At 47.6% G+C, this 16,169-nt stretch overlaps 1 protein-coding gene across 1 annotated transcript in view; it reads left to right on the top strand.

Annotated features, from left to right (window-relative positions):
- Window positions 1-567: 567 nt before the first annotated feature.
- Window positions 568-16,169, top strand: part of papss1 (3'-phosphoadenosine 5'-phosphosulfate synthase 1) — a gene marked incomplete at its 3' end in the record, with an annotated part of 29,760 nt that continues 14,158 nt past the window's right edge. The window contains exons 1-8 of the mRNA XM_080533405.1: window positions 568-678; window positions 1,378-1,492; window positions 2,896-3,131; window positions 3,702-3,840; window positions 7,770-7,888; window positions 8,625-8,738; window positions 9,015-9,126; window positions 12,320-12,525. Of these exons, the coding sequence (XP_080389531.1) occupies window positions 619-678; window positions 1,378-1,492; window positions 2,896-3,131; window positions 3,702-3,840; window positions 7,770-7,888; window positions 8,625-8,738; window positions 9,015-9,126; window positions 12,320-12,525 (1,101 nt within the window). The 5' untranslated portion in view covers window positions 568-618. The remainder of the gene's footprint in view (window positions 679-1,377; window positions 1,493-2,895; window positions 3,132-3,701; window positions 3,841-7,769; window positions 7,889-8,624; window positions 8,739-9,014; window positions 9,127-12,319; window positions 12,526-16,169) is intronic.

The following is a 16,169-nucleotide window of genomic DNA, read 5'->3' as shown; positions in this document are numbered from 1 at the left end:
AAATTAATAACCTGCTATTTATGAATTAGTTGAGCCATTGAGTATACCTACTTTCATCATAGTGTATTCAAAACAATCATATCCACTTCGTTATATCATTATTATAACCATTTTGAATTGGAAGAGTGGGCGATTTCTAATTTTCTGAATGTCACATTTTTATTATTTGTTGTATATGTTCCTACTTTCTATATTTTCATATAATGACCAACACTTCCCAAGTAGAACCGCCGAAGTCTCCTCGGAACATTTTTTATCTAGTGCGCATTCCGTACACAGGCGATGCGAGAAGACGCCACGTCGTGTTTATAAACCGACCCAGGAGCAGTTCTCAGCCTTTTAGCTGCTGGTTGCAGCCCTTCCGCCATGGTTTAACCGCTGATCCCAGATCAGTTCTCAGGTGTCGTCGAAACCGAAAGACATCACTTCCGACGCGGATGACGCAGGCGCGTCTGGAGAAAAAAAATCCTCCTCGGTTCCTGTTTGAGGTTTCCTCCATTCATAGGAGAAGATAACTTGTTCGCTGCAAAATTAAGATAACGAGTTAGTTATTGATTTCCCAGCCCTGATTCACAGTTTAGCTGGCGAAGAGAGATTCATCACGACACGCAGCCATCCATGGAGACCTCCGGCAACTCGCACAAGAAACCCAAGCTGAGCAACGCGACCCAGAATTGGGTGAGTTTGGGATGTAATGCATTGCATTCACATTCACCCCCCCCCCCCCAAACATACACACACACATCCACGTCCACCACCAGCAACATTGGGCCATTTGCGAGCTTCTTCTAACGCAAGCTATGCATGCATGCCACGACTGATGCGTGCGAACTTTTAAAGCGAACTACTGTTGAATTGTGCAAGACTTGCTGCAGTAGAGATGTGTTGATCGCGTCTCGTTTAGGTCCCTGCTGCCAACTGCAGCTGCTCCTGCCCACCATTGCCCAGCTATTGGGACACATTGAGATATTTAGCTACAATTTGCTGTTCTTCCTTTGCAACTGTAGCCAGACCCAGCACGGTTGATGATACAATGCATCTGCTGCAGTGTGACCCGTTATTGACCCATCATGTCCTTTTGAGATCTTGGGGGGAATTCAGATTTGATTGACCATGAAACTTGTCACCCATCTTAATACACTAAACACACTTGTCTTGCATTGGAATGAATGAATCTGCCTCTGCTGCTGCTGCAAACTAGACGGTCAATATTGATGTATTGTTTCCGAGACAGAGATCACATTCAGCCTCATGGTTTGTAAACAGTAGGATGTAGACTCGTCTTGTATCGCAGCAACGGCCTACTCGTCACAGTGTAACTTTTACTGATGATGATATTATTGTCAGACTGATGATCCTGCTGTGTCCTTGTTGCAGGGGATGCAGAGAGCGACTAACGTCACCTACCAGGCTCACCACGTCAGCAGGAACAAGCGGGGCCAGGTTGTGGGGACGAGGGGGGGCTTCAGAGGATGCACCGTGTGGATGACAGGTAACTATGCACTGAATCAGAATCAGAATCAGAATCAGAAGACTTTATTGCCATGACATGTAAACATGTTAGGAATTTGGTTTGGGACAATGGAGCACGGTTTACAGCAGGACAGGTGCAAGACAGGACAAGACAGTGCAAACCAACATCAAAGTGCAAGAGTCATAATTAATATAAATATAAAGTGCAGAGATCAAGTGTTCAAGTGCACTGCCACTGCATCAGTACAGCCTCTTGATTGTTCTGTGCATTTCCTGTTTCAATGGTGTCCATTTAGACGACAATTCACCAATGAATGAGTATTCTACCCGTAGCCTAATTGAATACTTGGTGGGTATTTCAATAGCAACAACTTCTATCAATAACACATTTTTTGTAGGCTATCATTTGCATGGTTAAAGACATGCATCAGGCATTCTGTGCAAATATGCACAGGATAGTGTAGTACCTCTAAACTGCTGTGCTTGCCATATCACTGTCATTGTATCACTGTCATTGTCATGTTTTATATCATGTTTTATATCACTATTTGCACTTCTGGTTAGGTGCTGAGCATTAGATGCATTTCGTTGTCTGGTACTCTAATCTAATCTAATCTAATGTTGATATTGTATTACTATTGTTATTATTACAATCATTACTGCTGCTACACTACACATTTGTGCACTACTAGGCAAGTTTGGCAAGGCAAGTTTATTTGTATAGCACATTTCATACAACAGGGGCAATTCAAAGTACTTTACATATAGCATTAAAAAATACAGAAAAAGAAGGGTAGTAAGAAAATAAAGAATGACAAGAATAGATCCATATATCGAAAATAAATAGATAAACATTTAACAATATAATAAGATAATGAATAAAAAAATGAAAGTGTTATTACTGCACTGTATTCAAGCGCTGCTCTTCCCGATACGGCGTGTGAGATTGCAGGTACTGCGTCTGTGTTTAGCCGCTATCTTGCGTGTGAGAACTCAGTGTAAAATGACACGTTTTGTCACCGTTTTATTATGACTATATTCTATTCTATTGTTGATTGTTCACTGTTGTGGTGCGTGGGCCAGATCCCAAAGCATTTCACTATATCAGTGGTTTTCAACCCTCTCCTCGGGGACCACCAGCCGTTCCACATATTTGATCTGTTCCACCACCAGCACACCTGATTCAACTAATCAAGTGCAAATCAGGTGTGCTGGTGGTGGAACAGATCAAATAGGAACGGCTGGTGGTCCCCGAGGAGAGGGTTGAAAACCACTGCACTATATCAATTACAGCTGTATGCCATGCAAAGTGACCAATACAATTTGATTGGATTTGAATGTTGTTGATCCAGCATCCTAGCTGTGTCTAATCCTCAGTCTGGAGTCGGCACCCTAACCCACCCCTGTCTACCCCCCCCTCAGGTCTGTCCGGGGCTGGGAAGACCACGGTCAGCATGGCCCTGGAGGAGTACCTGGTGTGTCACGGGATCCCCTGCTACAGCCTGGACGGAGACAACATACGCCAGGGCCTGAACAAGAACCTGGGCTTCAGCCCCGAGGACCGCGAAGAGAACATCAGACGCATCGCCGAGGTGGCCCGGCTGTTCGCCGACGCCGGCCTGGTCTGCATCGCCAGCTTCATATCCCCATATGGACGGGTGAGTGAACAAGGGAGGGGGGGGGGGGGGGGGGGGGGGGGGCTAGAGTGACGGTGTGGGGGAAGGAGGGGAGGCAGGGTGGGGGTAGAGGGGGAGGGGTGAGGGAGAGAGGGGATGGGTGGGCTAGAGTGAGGGTGTGGGGGAAGGAGGGAGGCACGGTGGGGGTAGAGGGAGAGGGGTGTGGGGGAAGGAGGGAGGCAGGGTGTGGGGTAGAGGGAGAGGGGTGAGGGAGAGAGGGGATGGGGGGGCTAGAGTGAGGGTGTGGGGGAAGGAGAGAGGCAGGGTGGGGGGAGAGGGGAAGGGAGAGTGAGAGTGAGCGAAGGGGAGGAGTTAGGAGGCAGGTAGGATGGAAATCAAGAAGAATATATATATATCATTATTATTATTATTATTTTTAGAATAGGGGGATGTAGTGAGACCAAAATGTAGGTGTACAGGTTAGAAAGAGGGGATAGAGAGAGAGGAAAGGAATGAGGGAATGAGGGATGTGGGGCGGCAGAGACATGGAAGGAGGGAAGAATGGAGACGGAGACGGGGGTGACTGTGTGTGTGACTCTGACTGGACCGCAGGACCGCGTCAACGCCAGGAAGATCCACGAGGCGGCGGGCCTGCCCTTCTTCGAGGTGTTCATCGACGCGCCGCTGGACGTGTGTGAGCAGAGGGACGTCAAGGGCTTGTACAAGAGAGCCAGGGCCGGAGAGATCAGAGGTGACACATATGACACATATACACATATGACACATATCCTGTTTTCTGATTTTCTACCTTTAAAAAAATAAATATATATATAATATATATATATATATATATTTTTTTAAATAATATATATATATTATATATATAAACCCCTCAAAAAAAGTTTGGAAACGTTATTTTGGTTGATTATTCCTCCCCTTTAACTCTTTGACTGCCAGCCATGTTCAGAGCGGAGAGCTCCACACTGCCAGACTTTTGGGGCATTTTCGCTGAACTTTGAAGACCCACCAAATATTGACTTTTCGGACTACATAAACATTGAACATATCTACCAAAACTTTAGACTCTCTTCTTTCATCAGAAAAAGAAAGTTTGTTTCTAGCCTCTTTGAGTGTTTAGAAATCGGCCGTAGAACATAGGGTGGTTTCAGCAAAAACACCTGATTTTGACCAATAAACAGAGAAAACAAGCTTTTTCTGCAGAACTTTTTTTATTTTATTTTTTTTCTGCACTTTTTCTGTATCATCCGACTCTGAACTGTTTGAAGAGTCGCGCGATGGCCGCGCTGCTCCGCAATGCTCCGCGCCGCAATGCTCCGCGCCGCGTTTGGCACATACCCTGATCCGTTTCGCCATTACTACAACCCACAGCAAGCCACTTCCTTCTCCAGGCTTTTATCGAACTACTGCCCCCATCTGGGACCGAAATACATTACACCCAAGTCTGAAATTCACTCGCTAGGTGTAGAACATGTCAATAACGCGATCCCCGCGGAAAAAAAAAAAAAAATTTCTATAAGACGCCAATTAGCGTCTTTGGCAGTCAACGTTACTATTCTATAAGACGCCAATTGGCGTCTTTGGCAGTCAATGAGTTAATAATACCAATTGGTGTGCCCCGCGGTGGTGTAGCGGGCTAAGCACTGGCCACCAGTGCATGCTGCCCACCGGGGCCGGGGTTCGTATCCCGGCTCGCCAGACCCGGATATGGCCGAGGCACATACGGGGAGCGGCATATTGGGCGGCCGCTCCCGAGGGGGGGTATAGGACTAGTTCCGGACAAGGATCCGTCGCGCAACAGCGCCCCCGGGGTGCCGGAATAACGGTGCTGGGCTCGAGGAGCCAGTCAGCTAGTCTGCCTGGCGGCCTCCTCTGGGACTGCCGGCCACGGGGTCGTGCGGCGGATCCCTCGCAATAGGCAGGGGATAATTGGATGCTAGGTTGGGTTCAATTGGCTACCAAATTGGGTGAAAAAAGGGATAAAATCTGAAAAAAAAAAAATAATAATAATAATAATTGGTATTGTATTTTATATTGTTGGAAAGCCTGATTAGTCACCTTTACAAGGTGCATTCGTAAGGATCATGCATTCGTGGAATGAGCAACACAGCTAAACGTGTGGGTAGCGGCCCAAAAATATTTGCCAATATTTTGCCCCCTATATTCTTCTGTTGGTATTCACTATCGTTTTGAGTTGCTTGGTGGATTGGATGATTGCACTCTCCCACAGTAATAAGGAAAAAACAACACATGTTGGCCATTTTTGCACTTTATTAATTTTACACTGTCAGGGACCTCAGTAGCGTGTGGAAGATCCATACGCAGTCACAACAGCTTGGCACCTCCTCCTCATGCTGGTCATTCCTCAACTAGGATTTGCCGCAAGTCAGCCAATATGGTTGCGTTGGTCACTCTGGCACGTACAGCACGCCCAAGCTGATCCCACAAGTGTTCAATTGGGTTGAGGTCTGGATTCACGGCAGGCCATTCCACCCTCTCCTCTCCCAAATTCTGGAGGTGCTCTGTGATCTTCTTCTTCTTCTTCGGCGTATGGGTAGTTGTTTTCCTCTCCACTCCACCAGGCTCGGGCCGAGGGGCTACCCTTTTACCACCCCGAGACCTGGTTGAGGGGCTCACCCGGGCTATATTTCTGGACACCCCTCCAGAAGCCACGTCATCGTCTCGTCATCTAATACCGACAGACCATGCATCCCGTTGGGTGGGTGGGTGGTACACCGGGCAATCCAGGATAATCCAGGATAATATGGTCTGCTCTGTGATGATCCTGGCTCTCTGGGGGTGAGCGTTGTCATCTTGGAGGATGGAGTTAGGTCCCAGATTCTGGAGATATGGGATCGCCACTGGCTCCAGAATATCATTCCTGTCAATTAGGTGCCATTCAGGTGCCAGTCACACACCTGTGACTGACATACACCTGCCAGCACTTGAAGCTCAAAACGAGAGTGAAAACCATTAGAAGATTATTGCAGGGGATTTTGGCAATTTTTGGGGGGCCGCTACCCACACGTTTAGCTGTGTTACTCATTCCACGAATGCATGATCCTTACAAGTTGTACCTCGTTGTAAAGGTGACTAATCAGGCTTTCCAATGATATAAAATACAATACCAATTGGTATTATTAAAGGGGAGGAAGAATCGACTGAAATAACGTTTCCAAACTTTTTTTGAGGAGTTTATATATACATTAACCTCTTAATAATATATAATATATGGGGGTGCTTAGGTGGCGTAGTGGATTAAGCGCTGACCATGTACCGCAGGGATCCCGGTTTGATTCCAGCCGCGGACACATCCTGCATGTCATCCCTTCTCTCTCTCTCACCCATCTTTCCTGTCATAATCTCTACTGTGTCTGTCATTAAAAGGAAAAAAATATGAGTTGGACTGCCCCACTCAGAAAAAGAAATAAATGCCATTTAGCTGACGCTTTTATCCAAAGTGATAATTACATTGCAGCGAGTGCATATGTTTATCGGTATATACGGTCCCAAACCCGGGAATCGAACCCACAACCTAAGCGCAATGCTCTACCAACTGAGCCACAGAAGCCAGACAGGCCCATAAAGATTATTGATTAATTGATCTCCTTGTCTTGTGTCATATGTTATTGTGAACTATGATCTGAGCATTTCCTCACAAAACGTCATGGTGTTACTTATCAAAATAGTGATCCGCAACACCCCCACCCTGGACACCTTCAAATCAGGCCCTAAAACACATCTGTTCACCAAGGCCTTTGGCCCCTAGTCACTGTTTCTGTTTTGCTTTGTTTGTTTTCTGTTTTGTCTGTCTGCCCATTTCCCCTAGAATTGTAAAGCGTCCTTGGGTTTTATGAAAGGCGCTATACAAATACAAGTTATTATTATTAATATTATTAAAATGGCATCCTGTAAAACAGTTTAGTTTGGGTCTGTTTTTTAAGGCGGAAATTAGTCAAATAGGACATAACGGACAAAACATAAGAGTTTTAAAGTTTTTAAGTATGCTTTTTATTTTTTGTTACATTCTAAAGTATCGAGTGTTTATGTTAATAGAAAGGAAGCATACAACCAGAGGAAGTGCTGGTTACTGTATCTGTCATCGTTTGAGCGTCAGCAGCTTTTTTGGGGGGGGGTGAGAGATCGAGATCTTCAGACAACTTCCTTAGTTGAGTTACTGTTTCACCGAGCTGCGTCGCCGCTCAAAGGAGCTGGTTAGGAAGACATTATCTGTTAGACACCATATGTCATGTGTGTGTGTGTGTGTGTGTGGGGGGGGGGGGGGGTGTTGTCCTCCAGCACACCCTTAATCCATATAAAAGCTTGTTTCTTTAAGTCCCGTTCAATGGGGTGATAGATAAGCCCACTAGAGTTGCTTCTACAAAGCCTGCTCTGTCTCTTGTCTGTCTATTGGACTTCCCCCTGGCAGCGCTCTTGACGTCCACAACTGCTCTTCCACGGTCCGGGCCGTTCAAGCGACCGAACCGATCGATTCCTTGGTGGATTTATGAATAGTTCATGCCTCTATAATCATACCTATGATCGTTCTACCCGTGTCAGTGATTAATTGACTCAGTGATGGATATTGAGTGGGATGATTGAATCACGTTCTGTACTGTTATGTCTCAACCATGGTCTTATTCTGGGCCTTTTGGTCTTCAGGTTTCACAGGGATAGACTCGGAGTACGAGAAGCCTGAGGCCCCAGAGCTGGTGCTGAAGACGGACTCTTGTAGCGTCAACGAGTGTATCCAGCAGCTTATCGATCTGCTACAGGAGAAGGTGAGAGGGAAACGTGGCGTAGCAAAAGTCCATCACCTCACGTCAACCAGTCTAGTCATTCTAGTCTTTAGACTCTAGTCATTTCTAATCAATACTTTTGATTAGTTTTAATCTCTGTTACCCTGTTATTCTGTTCCGCTTACAAGGACGGATGTGATCGCCCCTCCCCTTCCTGGAACATTGCTCAATACTAACTTACTTAGCTCCCCCCCCCTGTAAGTTATCTACTACTGTAAAAATGATCTACTGTAAATGATCTACTACTGTAAAAACAATCATTGTATTAATATTATAGTAGTTTCCTGTTTTTGCACTGCTACCGTCTTTGCTTTCTTATGTCTTTATTGCTTTTTTTTACCTACTTTATTAAATTGTATTGTTGATTTATTGACTGTTATCGTAGGAGGAACCAGATTCAAAAAGTATTTGACTGTATCACCTCCGGCTGTATACCGTAACTTGATTTAAGAGATAAGGTTTGATAATTGAAACCCTTTACGTGCAAGTGAGTCGTCGTACCTACTTTTGACCACTAAAGGGAGCTATGGTCACACGTTTGAATGAACACATTTCACACAGAGCAGAAGGGTAGCAGGAGGGTTGTGCTTTCAATTCCCCCAAACACTTCTTCAGTTTCTCTTCACAATGTGGCTTTTTTTTCACTTCACTTGTCGTTGGACTTCCCACTGTCGTGCAGTTTGATTTCAGATATAATAATGTTTCTTGTGTCCTTCAGGACATCGTGCCGGTGGATGCGTCCTATGAGGTCAAGGAGCTGTACGTCCAGGAGAACAAGCTGGACTTGGCCAAGGCGGACGCAGAGACCCTCCCCGCCGTGCAGATTGGAAAGGTAACCTCCATAAGTCAGTCGTTATGAAGTCCTGACTGCTTGTGTTAACAAGAGAGGAGGTGGCGAACGTGTGGTTTTGTAGGCTCACGTGAATTATTGAACACATGCGATCGGGAAAATTGTTGTTCGAACGTTTCTGATGGTGTTTGACCGTTGTTGAGAATGGTCATTCCTTGACCATTTTGTGTGTGTGCGTGTGTGTACCCGTGTGTGTGTGTGTGTGTGTGTGTGTGTGTGTGTGTGTGTCTGTGTGTGTGCCCGTGTGTGTGTCACCAGGTGGACATGCAGTGGGTGCAGGTACTGGCTGAGGGCTGGGCCACACCTCTGAACGGCTTCATGAGAGAGAGAGAGTTCCTGCAGTGTCTCCACTTTGACTGCCTGCTGGACGGTAAGACAACCTGCTGTCACTGGAACATCACTCTAGATTAGATTAGATTAGATTACATTACATTACATTACATTAGATTGCATTAGATTACATTAGATTAGATTACATTAGTTTAGATTACATTAGATTACATTAGATTAGATTACATTACATTACATTACATTAGATTACATTACATTAGATTAGATTACATTACATTACATTACATTACATTAGATTACATTACATTAGATTAGATTACATTAGATTACATTAGATTACATTACATTAGATTACATTACATTAGATTACATTAGATTAGATTACATTAGATTACATTAGATTACATTAGATTACTTTAGATTACATTAGATTACATTCAACTTAATTGTCATCAGAGTACACATACTATACAATGAAATGCAGTTTTAGCATCCAACCAGAAGTGCAAATAGTGATATGAGGGCATGATATAAATAGAACTAGAATGGTAGTGATAGGTAACTATGTAATATACAGTATGTGCAGAGGTAGTGTCAGCCTGCTTTTAAATCCATTTAGGAGCGTCCACTCCTCAGGTAAAGAGTGGTGAACATGGACGCAGAGACAGTTGGATGTGTGATTACGTTGCGGTGAAGATAGAGACTAATTTCCTCACAGTTCCCTCAAAGTATTTGGTGTAGTTCATTTTTTTTACGGGTGTCGTACTCCTAAAGTGACACTAGAGGGCGATGACAGCTCACGCGAAAGGGCACCACGGCCGCGCACAAGTGTCTTTCATTAACTCATTAGCGAGATGGCGAATACTGTAAAGTTAATCAGGAGGAAATCGGATTTTAATTGAGCAACAGCGGGATAATGTTACCATGTGCTTGGATCTGTAATAGCTGAACCCTTTACACTTCGGGGCGGAAGGATAACTCAATCATTCTATTCTCTTGAAACGAGTAAACTTCTGAGAAAGGAATGCTTTAGGGTGCTTTCTCTCTCTCCTCTTCCAGTTGTTGGATTAGCATGGGGCTGTGTAATTACAGCAATTTCCCATTCGGCGTTTGAATTTCCAGAAAAGAGTCAATTTACTTTTATTGCCCACAGAACACTGACCCTTCCGCTGTGTGTTGTGGTGCCAAATGTTTCTAGCTAGAGTGTGTACACACACACACACACGTACACACATACACACACACACACACACACGTACACACACAAACACACACACACGTACACACGCACACACACAGCCTAGATATACACCCACTCACTAACAGTATATTCACATACACACACACAAACACACACACACACACACACACACACACACACACACACACATACACACACACACACGTACACACACAAACACACACACACGTACACACGCACACACACAGCCTAGATATACACCCACTCACTAACAGTATATTCACATACACACACACACACACACACACATAACACATACCCACACACTAACAATATATTCACACACACACACACACACACACACACACACAACCTACAGACACATCCACTCACTAACAGTATATTCACACATATACACACACATACACCACACACACACACACACACTCACTCTCAAATGCGTTAAATTTCAGGAATGATAACGAAGCCTGTTTTTCATTAACAGTCCATTTGGACCTTCCAACAACACTCTCCATCCCCCTGTACGAACTGCACACACACACACACACACACACACACACACACACACACACACACACACACACACACTGTAAGGGAAACCGCAGTATTTGGTTGGTTTAGATTTGATACTATTAACTATTGTCTTTGGCTCAGAGTGAGCTCCACCGACCTGTACTGTGTTCCTACGCCCGGTATAAAAGTCACAGGTAAGGTTAGCCTCGCATCACCAGGACGTGTCAGAAAACGGCGATTCGGGGGGCGCGGGGGGGGAGGGGGTGGCCAGAGGGCCAGGAATATGTGGACGTGAGTACCACCTCGACTCGGGTTTCGCGTGTTTGTCCTGGCCTGGGAAATGTGAGCACAGAGGAAAAGGATGAAGCCCTCGAATATCGATCGACCACCACAAACCCCTCGTTTGTCTGTTTCCACTTCCTTCTCTGGGGTTTCACCGGCCCCTCAGAAAAAGCTAGAGGACTTTCGTTCACACACACGGGAACGATAACTCAAATGTGTGATAGGTGCAGAGGGGGGGGGGTAAGAATTAAGCTTAGATTCAGTGGTAACTATATTACTGTAATTGCTCCCTCCCCCAACCAGATGTACAGAAGTGTGTGCGTGCGAGCGCGTGTGTGTGTGCACGCACTTGTGCGTGTGCCTGTGACCCCAAGCACATGTACAGTATACCTGTGCGTGTGTGCGTGCACGTGTGTGTGAGAGAAAGAGAAAGAGAAAGAGAAAGAGAGAGAGAGAGAGAGAGAGAGATTGCAACCAGCTGTGTGTGCTACGCTGTGACCAGAGGACCAGAGAGGGAGGGGGTTGGGGGGGGGGCGGCCCGGGGCGGGAAGGGGGGGGTGGGCCTTAACCCCCAGCCCTCTCCTGCGACCCCGCCGTCTGACTCTGATCCTGATGCGATAAGATGTGAAAAGCGTGGCGGTCGCGTCGGTTAAATCAAGGTGTAGGGCCAAATGAATCTGCCAACGAGACGTCAACACCGGGACTCTGGCCGTAAAACACACACGTACACACACACACACACACACACATACACACACACACGAACGGACGGAGCCTGTCGTCGATAGGGGCTGAAGGGAGGAGACTAGGGGCGGGGGGGATTTTCACCTCATAAATAGCCGTTAGCCTATTGCGCAGGTTGAAGGAGATACAGTTGCCGAGGTGCTAGCCCGGACCTTTGATGAGCTGGTGACCTTTGAACCCTCCCACCTTCGAAAGGCTGCGGTCGTATATTTAAGTAATCTCCGCGAGCGCCTCCTCCGTGACCTCGGGGGTTTGATGAAAGGGTCCGAGAGGATCGGCTTATCGGGTTGCCGTGCACGACCCGTCACGGTACGCTAACTCGAGCCGTCGCTTTCGTGCCTTCAAGGGGGGTTGCGTTTGACCTCTGATCCCCCCTCGACGCCTCGGCCGTGTTTTTCGAGGACTAAACGTAACATTTTTATTCCATATTTTTTGCTGTTTTTGACCTCTGTTTGACCTCTCTCTCTCTCTCTCTCTCTCTCACGACGCTTTCACCCTCCCCGTACGCTAGGCGGTGTCATCAACCTGTCGGTGCCCGTGGTGCTGGCGGTGTCCGGCGCCGACAAGGAGCGCCTGGACGGCTGCACGGCCCTGGCGCTGGTCTACGAGGGCCGCCGCGTGGCCATCCTGCGCAACCCCGAGTTCTACGAGCACCGCAAGGAGGAGCGCTGCGCCCGCCAGTGGGGCACCTCCTGCAAGGACCACCCCTACATCAAGGTCAGTTGGTAGAGGCCACCCCAATAGGGGGCAGGAGGGGGGGGGGGGGAGTGGTCGGACCGGTCCACTGCAGAAGAGAGGGGTGTCGAGAAAAACCTGACACTTTTGGGGAGGGTTTTCTCACAAATTTGACTTTCTTCAGTTAAAAAAAATAGAAGAATATTTTCCAGAGTGTTTGGTTTTTTTAATCGACGCTCGTGGAGCGAGTCGTGGAAACTGTTGTGGGTTTTTCCGTCTTGCCGTCTTGTAGACTGCTACACACCTTTTCAGCTTTCCTTCCCTCCCTCCCTCCCTCCCTCCCTCCCTCCCCTCCCTCCCTCCCTCCCTCCCCTCCCCTGCTCCGTGGTGGTGTGTGACAGGCCTGGCCCGCGGGCGCGTGTTTGGAAACCCAACCTTGGTGATAATACCAAACGGGTCAGGAGAAGCTCAACACAAACGGCCCCTTAATGTACTGTTTGATAAACACTCTCTGTGACCACAAAATCTCTCTTTCTACTTCTCTCTCTCTATCAACCTCCTCTCTCTCTCTCTCTCTCTCTCTCTCACTATCACCCTCCTCTCTCTCTCTGTTTCTCTCTCTGTGTCTCTCTCGATCAACCTCTTCTCTCTCTCTCTCTCTCTCTCTCTCTCTCTCTCTCTCTTTCTCTGTCTCTCTCTCTCTCTCTCTCCTTGGCCTTGTGCTTTGATGGAACACAGATCCTAGGTGGCATTTTCTCAATGCTTACGGAAACACAGAATAAGGGGTTAGGGGGTTTGGGTGGGGCGGGGGGGCGAAATGAACCGGAGAAGTTGATTTCTCTTTTCTCCCTCCTCTCTCCGCTCTGTCAGAACCGCTTGTGTAATCGATCCATCCACTCCGGTCCATTTCACACATGTATTGTATTTGAACCCCCCCCTATCCCCCTTCCCTCTCCCCCCCCCCCCGAACAGCATTTTATTTACACAGAGTTTGGAGCTGGTCTGTCCTGGAGCCGAGCCTGTAGAATTCCACTGGCTCCTCTGGCCAGCGCAGACACACACACACACACACACACACACACACACACACACACACACACACACACACACACACACACACACACACACACACACACACACACACACACACACACACACACACACACACACACACACACACACACACACACACACACACACACACACACACACACACACACACACACACACACACACACACACACACACACACACACACACACACACACACACACACACACACACACACACACACACACACACACACACACACACACACACACACACACACACACACACACACACACACACACACACACACACACACACACACACACACACACACACACACACACACACACACACACACACACACACACACACACACACACACACACACACACACACACACACACACACACACACACACACACACACACACACACACACACACACACACACACACACACACACACACACACACACACACACACACACACACACACACACACACACACACACACACACACACACACACACACACACACACACACACACACACACACACACACACACACACACACACACACACACACACACACACACACACACACACACACACACACACACACACACACACACACACACACACACACACACACACACACACACACACACACACACACACACACACACACACACACACACACACACACACACACACACACACACACACACACACACACACACACACACACACACACACACACACACACACACACACACACACACACACACACACACACACACACACACACACACACACACACACACACACACACACACACACACACACACACACACACACACACACACACACACACACACACACACACACACACACACACACACACACACACACACACACACACACACACACACACACACACACACACACACACACACACACACACACACACACACACACACACACACACACACACACACACACACACACACACACACACACACACACACACACACACACACACACACACACACACACACACACACACACACACACACACACACACACACACACACACACACACACACACACACACACACACACACACACACACACACACCCGCCCACCTACCTTCTCCTCTTTCCAAATATACCTAAGTAAATACTCCAGCGGATTGTTTCCATCTGTTGTCCGATCGACTATCGTGGTTGGAGTTTGGGGGGGCGGGGGTGGCTGAGGAAGGAGAAGGGGGGGAGTCTCTCAGGTAGACTTAACAGCAAACGAACGTCCTGAAATGATCCCCTCACCCCGGCGTGTGCCATCGGACCCCGCCCCCCCCCCTCCCCCCCCGTCCGCACCAGCACCTCAATGGGAATATCTCTCCACACACACACACACACACACACACACACACACACATACACATACACTCACCAAACACTCTATTAGGAACACCTGTACACCTGTCAACATTCCAAGCTTGCGGAGGTGGTGTAGTGGTGTGGGGAATGTTTTCTTGGCACACTTTGGGCCCCTTAATACCAGTCAATCATCGCTTGAATTCCGCAGCCTATTTGAGTGTTGTTGCTGACCACGTGCATCCCTTCATGGCCACAATGTACGGGTCCGTCTTCTAGGGGCTACTTCCAGCTTGACAACGCCCCCTGCTCATCATCAGGATGCCAGAATCTAAAAAGAATGTTCCCGATATCGTTGAGGAATCAATGCCACGATGAATTGAGTTCATTCACGCTGTTTTCAGAGCAAAGGGAGTAGTATAGCTTTATTAGTAGAGCTTTATTAGTATAGGGTTCCTAATAAAGTGTTTGGTGAGCGCGTATATACTCTATATAGGAGAATCGCTAGACGACGTAATAAAATACGATCCTAAACTGATTAGCGCTAGTGGGTTATTTTTCGCTTTCTCGCGGTCTCTCTGGCTAATTCGATCTCCCCGGTGTAGTTAAGGAAAATGGACCGACTTATGTAGCGCCTTATTCCAAAGCGCTTTTACAACGGCCTCTCATTCACCCGTTCACACACACACATTCACGCACCGATGGCGGCCAAGCTACCACGCAAGGCGCCGGCCCGCTAATTGGGAGCAATTTGGGGGTTCAGTGTCTTGCCCAAGGACACCTCGACATGTGGCCAGCCGGGGCTCGAACCGCCGATCTGCCGACCTTGCGATCATTAGACGCCGGATCTACCTCCTGCGCCACAGCCGCCCCCCCTCGGCTAGTTCGTCTGCGTGTGGCGACCCAAGCAGAAGAGCGTTAGGAGAGGTAAAGAGAGGAGTAGAAAGAGAGAGCAGAGCGGCGATCCTACTGGGAAGGAAAGACGGAGAGAGAGGGATAGAGGGATAGATCATATCCGTGTGTCCGACTCAGGGGGGTCGGGAGGGATGATTTGAACACGCCGGGCTCTTGACTCGAAACCACCACAGCTCATTTTAAACCTCCCCCAACCCTCTTACCCTGTCTCTCTCCCTCCCTCCCTCCCCTCCCCTCCCCTCCCCGACTGCTGAAAAGGCATTGGCTAGGCTAGGGTGAGATGGGAATTCCAACACTGAGATATAAAGCCAACGTTTCTCGTGTTTCAGCCCATTTGGCACGGAGA

Source organism: Nansenia antarctica (assembly GCF_963989245.1).
Source record: "Nansenia antarctica genome assembly, chromosome: 6".
In the NCBI taxonomy this organism is placed as follows: Eukaryota; Metazoa; Chordata; class Actinopteri; order Argentiniformes; family Microstomatidae; genus Nansenia; species Nansenia antarctica.
This window is presented reverse-complemented; position numbering and strand designations above follow the sequence as displayed.